Here is a 6,301-nt window from a genome sequence, read left to right on the forward strand (position 1 = left end):
GCTGTTGGAGCCTTTTTAATGCAATTATCTGAACAAGCAGCCAAGAAGTCTGAGTGAAATCAGGGTTTCACTGGGACGTTACTGAGCACTGACAGCAGCTGTGTGTTCGCTGGTATGATTTTCTAACCCGGCCAGCTAACGTTCTTTTATCCAAATATGGCGTCTTCCATCTGTGATGCGGCCTCCTGCAGCTCTCACTGCGCCCCGGCTTCGCCTCATACTAATCTTTTCTTTTTCCTGTCCCGTTTGGTTCTTTAACCGTCAGAATTGTTGTCTGAAGACCAACAAGGAGACCCGATGGATTTGCCGTATTGGTCCATTTGATCGACCTTTGTTGTTATTATTTATTTTATTTTATTCTCAGTTGTTACAGACATGAGTGAGGGATAGGAAAGGGAGAAAGAAAGATGAAGGAAAAGAAAAACAGGAGGGAAGAGTGACAGTGAGACAGGAAACTTAAAAAGAGAAAGAAGGGAAATAAAAATCTCCTGGATCAGCTGTAGAGAGAAAAAGAAAACAAGCAAAACAACAGAGCAACATACTAAACACAACACCATCACGTTAATCTAGCTAAGTGTAAACAGCAGTAAATGCTAAATATTGAGTGTTGTTGTGTAGCAAGCAGGACGACAGCGCACAATGTGCTTGGAAATAGCACCAACAGTGCCTCATACTATCTGAGAGCTCCACAGGTAACAATGTGGTCGTGGCTGAAGGCGGGTACGATTATTATTCAAGCTGTTGCAGGTTACCCATGTCTCCTTGCGCGTCTCCGGGTTGTTCTCCACAAAGATGGCGTGCGTGGCAGAGAGGTACAGAGTCCCGACGCTGGCCTTTCTCTGGCCTGACGACCGGTCCAGCAGACGGACGTTTTCCACCTGAACAAAGTCAGAGACGCACACGTCACCACGTCCACTGATCAAAAGCATCCTCTGTGTCTGCATGACGCTCTGTGCAATCCAGAGATTTTCCTCCAGATCACCTGAGAGGTGAGCATGTGCTCAAGCTTTAAATACATTATTATTCACAAAAAGGCCAAAAACTGGGAAAATGCACAGACTGTCTCCTTGAACTACAGCCTGAAGGCCCGTTTAAGCCGCGTGATCTCCACAGTGGGTCTAAAGCTGTGACATCCGGTGAAGAGCAGGTAAATCTGGTTGTGTACGCAGAGAAAAGCCCTTTGCAGCTAGCTTTTATTAATAAGTATTATATAAATATTTCCGTAGTGTCAGGCAGACTGTGTGAGGACCGCTAACTCTCCCCAACCCTCCATAAACAGATGATGATGATGATGATGCGTTTTAAAGGAGAAAGGAGTCATATGAGGAGGAAGATGGAGGTCAGCAGCGCAGTGCTGACTCATGCATGTGCAGATGTGCTCGTGCTGATTATTAAGAATAATAATTAAGATGAAACTAACGGGCTGCGTGGGAGCACCCTTACAGCCACACGCGGCAGGTGTTTACGGCTAACGTCGAGGCTGTTTCCATTATCGGACACGCACTGTTAGCCTCTCACGTTCTGCTGGTCGCGCGCGCCGCCTCCGCTGCTCTTCATCATCATTTATTTATTTTATTTTATTTATTTAAATATGACCTGACCTTCGGTGTCCGTATGTGCTCCATCACTGCCGGCTGACACAGCGGAGGTGGAGGAGGTGATGGAGACAGTGGCCCGACGTTTTCCTTTATCCTCGCCAGCGGTTAAATTCCCTGCTTCACGCCGACAGATGAGCCGTGTTCCCCGCTGCGGCTGCTCCAGAGCTGCCCCGGAGCGACTCCCATGACTTCCGTCCCTGCGTGTCCCGGTTCGGTTAGCCTAAACGACACAAAACCGAGTCCGTGTCACCGTAGACCGCCAGCACTCGAGCTCCCACCGCTTCTCCCGGCCGCTAACAGAGCCCCTTATAGCTGCTCCCGACACCACCATCACGTCAGCATTCACAACATCCGGTGATGCCTTTCAAAATAAAATGTAGACTAATACACGTTCCTTAACATTAGCAGCAGCGGCAGTCCATCTTTAATGAAAGGTGCTGTTTAAAAACTTTTATTCGTATAACTTTTACAACTTCTTAAAATATTATTTTTGAATTTATTGATTTATGGTGAGATCAAAAGGAAACCTGCGGTTTAGTTTGAAAGGTAAAAAGTGTTTTTTTTTCTTATTTTGGTGAACTTGATTTACATGTCGTGCCAGGCGCGTGCGCGCTAAACCGCAAGGGCGCGTGCGCAAACCTTACCTTGTATTTTGTTTGTTTGTTTGTTTGTTTCTGATGTAATAATCGTGTTTTTGTGTTTCCTTTATATAAATGTTTAGTAGTCACTGCTGTGTCATATATTCAGACACTCCTGTCCTCTTTTGTCTCTTTGTATCACGCTACATTTCTCGCCTTATTTTGTAATTTTAATAACGTGTTTCTAAACACGAGTGGGTTTATATTGGGTGCGGGGGGGATGCGTTAATTCCTCAAACTGACGCTGTTTTATTAAAGTGAGTTTGATTTAATGCTGTTTAAATATTTGTGTACATGTTTCGACATCTTTGTGAGGACAGAAAGTTAGCACGCTACTACACCCGCGTGACCAAACGTCACTTATGGGGACAAAGTGCCCGTCCTCACGAGTTTGGAGACATTTTTGAGGCTCAAAATGTGGTTTTAGAGTCAGGGTTACAGTTAATAATAATAATAATAATAATAATAATAATAATAATAATAATAATAATATTAACTGTAACCCTGGGTTACAGTTGGGTTATGGTTAGGATTAGGATTCATTTTTGATGGTTAGGGTAAGTGTGTGTGTGTGTGTGTGTGTGTGTGTGGCAGTCAGGTTTCAGTGTGACAAACAGTGAAATGGTGGTTATGATTTCATGTTATGAGCTCTAGAACAGAAGAAGAGCTGTTTACTGTGATCGTACATGTCGAACAACATTATGGCTGCTCTCTCTCTCTCTCTCTCTCTCTCTCTCTCTCTCTGAGGGTATTACAGAGGTTGTGATTTCACGTCTTGAACCTCTGGCCTGGAAAAGTTCTTTAAGGTCATTCAAGAAGCAGCTGAACTCGACCGGTTTCAGATGTTTGAGCTGTCACTCAGAGCTGATAATTCATGAGTTCTCCATGAGTTCTTCAGGACGAGGAGCCGGAGGAGCCATCAGTGGCTTTGTTTCCTGAGACCTGGATGACATCAGTGAAAGTTTTGTGTGTTTGTGCTGAAATATCATCTCAGAGCCTCTCATCCGTCTGGCTGATGAAGGCCACTCACATTATAATAAATAATAACAAAGCTAAGAGTAACTAAGCTCAGAGAGGAACCCCTCGACAAACTGACTGAAACAAAATCAGAAATATAAATATGAAGTCTTCCTCCTGCCCTCCAGTGACTTCCAGTGACTGTTGCACACATGAATGACTTCCCACTTCCTGTCCCCGTGTGGACGCACAGAGGACACACACTGTTTGGACATCATGTGTAGAAACCACAGCAAAGATGTGTGTGTCTGCCAGTATGACAGTGAGTCAGCACCGGGATGCTGAACTCTATCAGACGTGAAGTCTGGGGAGGACTGAGACATGTGAGTCCAGCCTGACACCCTGTGAGCGGTCAGACCCTGAGAGCTTGGATCAAACTGAGGTTAGTCTTCACTGCAGAATAAATCTGAGGACATTTTAACCTCACATCAATGGGGGAAGTTAATCCTCAGTCTCTGCTCATTTTCTGTCACACTATTCTGTTTAAACCTATCAGGAATAAGAATATTCAAACTCTTCTTTCCTACTGAGGAGAGGAACCAAAGAGCCATTTGTTATCCCTGAGCTTTAACATCATCACACGAGCGATCGTGGCTCAACAGTTGGCAGTTTGTCTTGTAATCAGAAGGTTCGAGCCCGTTGTGTCCTTGGGCGAGACACTTCACCTGTTGCCTACTGGTGGTGGTCAGAGGTCAGAGGTCAGTGTCCGGCAGCCTCGCCTCTGTCAGTGCGCCCCAGGGCAGCTGTGGCTACATGTAGCTGCCATCACCAGTGTGTGAATGTGTGTGTGAATGGGTGAATGACTGGATGTAGTGTAAAGCGCTGTACAAATACAGGCCATTTACATTGAGTGTGGGGTAAACCGTATCCTCTCTGATCAGCTGGTCCTGGTGCCTCCTGGACCAGCCAAGAACATGAGGTCAGGGGGAGACTGAGAGCGGTGAACCCCAGGCAAACTGCCGGTCTCGACAGCATCCCAGGGACTGGTTAAAGCCCGCACAGACCAGCTGGCCGTGATCCTCACTGGGCTGTTCAACATCTCCCTGACTCACGCCATGGTTCCCACCTGGCTGAAGGCCTCCACATCATTCCCATCCCCAAAAAGCCAGCATAGACAGCCTCAATGACTACAGACGTCTGTAGTCATGAAGTGCTTCGAGCAGATAGTGCTCAGCACGTGAGAGACTGTCTACCCCCCTCCCTCAGCCCCCACCATGGAGGTGGATGCCATCACCGTCACCTTTCACAGAGCGCTGAGCCACGTGGAGAACATGAGGAGCTCTGTGACGATGCTCTGTGTGGACTGCAGCTCAGTGTTCAGGACCATAATCCCAAACTATCCCCCGTCACCTGCTCCTGGATCAAACACTTCCTCGCCCACTGGCCTAAATCAGTACGATTCGGCCCCCACCTCACCCCCCCTCTCAGCACCGGATCCCCACCGGGCTGCGTTCTCAGCCCCCTAGTCTACGCCCTGGACACCTATGTGCACACCAGCCCACCCAACCAATGTCATCAGTGAGTATGCTGCGGCTGGGCTCGTCTCTGATGGAGATGAGACAGTGTGGAGAACTTGTCCTGCTGGTGTTCAGAAAATAACCTGAAACCGAACGTCCTTAAAACCAAAGAACTCATCACAGACTTCAGGAGGCTCAGGCAGCTGTGCCTTTCTATTATCTGGTATATGTTCCTCTAGACTCTATATATTTCTTCTGTTTGCTCTTTATTCCTGATGTTATACTATTCATATTTTTTTACTCCTGCACAGTTAGTGTGGAGCACCCAGAATTTTGATGTACATGTACAATGACATTAAAGGGCTATTCTATTCTATTCTATTCTACTAGTGAGTGTTATTACTTGCTGCTGATGGAACTGTTTGTAATGTAATGATCATGAAATAAATACAGCATATGTAGCAAAGATTTTTGTTTTTGTTTACACCTATGACATCACAGAGGCTTCTCACTGGCTCTTACATGAACTCTAAAACACATAAAACATCCACCTGCGTGTCTCCATCTGGCCGCTAGAGGGCGGTATGACATATGAAACCCAGCAGGTGAGGCGTGAGTCCTGCGGAGTGCATCTGCAGCAAGCTGAAGAAATAAGAAGCACAAATGTAAAAGCCTTGCATGTTTCTTTTAGCAGCCTTTGAGCTTCAGCCACAGGTGAGCTGTGACATCTGGGCAACATCTGGCCCCGAGAACATGTGTCGGCTCTGGATGCAGGTTTGGGCCAAATTTCAGAGCCCAGTCAAAGATCCGCGCCTCGCTGGTGCCACAGCGTCCCGACTGCTCCTCTGGCCCGGATCATCACGGCCACATGTTTGTGGGTGATCAGTGAGTGACAGGGATGTATTCCTCCGCCTTCCGGTATAGTTCCCTGACCCCGTGAGTATCTCGGAGTTGTGATAATTAATGCAGCTCGTTCATTATCCTCAGGTGTGTGTGGGGGCGTGTTCTCCGGTCGGTGAGACTGAAGCTCTACAGAAGTAACTGACGGTCTGAAGAGGAAACAGTCTGCTGATTTTAGCCACTTTGACGGAATCTACGAGAAAAACGTGACGGTGTGCGCGCGTGCCCAGGTGAGCGCTGCGGTGTGCGGGTGGGACAGCTCCTCGCGCTCGTGTGTTTGTACCTGCACGTGTTTAAAAATGTGCACACTGTTACGGGACATTCGTCATGTCATAAAACAGCTGCTTTATTTTGTAAACTTTCCAGCTGATGACGCGCGTTGTGGGTAAAAGAGTGTGGAGGCTGCAGGGGGGCAGCTGGTGTCCTGGTCTGTGTGAGAAAGCGGAAACCTTACTTGTGTCAAGCCAGCCTCCCGTTTGTTTTTGTTTTTTTACTTTATTTAACAAACAATGAGTATACAACATACGAACAGATGAAGTATACAAAACAACAGAACATGAACACACAAAGCCAAGGGTAAAAGAAAAAGGTAACAATTATAAGAATACACGCAGAAATTCACATACATATATTGTTGTGAGAGCCTTTTTGTTGGTGCAGTCTGATATTGATTGTATGTGCATGTGCACAT

General features: G+C 46.7%; 1 protein-coding gene across 1 annotated transcript in view; it reads right to left on the bottom strand.

The window, feature by feature from the left end:
* Nucleotides 1-1,909, bottom strand: part of LOC120734670 (myotubularin-related protein 7-like) — an 8,151-nt gene extending 6,242 nt beyond the window's left edge. Inside the window, 2 exon segments of the mRNA XM_040033610.1 lie at nucleotides 753-878; nucleotides 1,602-1,909. Coding sequence (XP_039889544.1) covers nucleotides 753-878; nucleotides 1,602-1,625 — 150 coding nt within the window. The 5' untranslated portion in view covers nucleotides 1,626-1,909.
* Nucleotides 1,910-6,301: the final 4,392 nt, after the last annotated feature.

Source organism: Simochromis diagramma, unplaced genomic scaffold (assembly GCF_900408965.1).
Source record: "Simochromis diagramma unplaced genomic scaffold, fSimDia1.1 OVJJ01000571.1, whole genome shotgun sequence".
Taxonomy (NCBI): Eukaryota; Metazoa; Chordata; class Actinopteri; order Cichliformes; family Cichlidae; genus Simochromis; species Simochromis diagramma.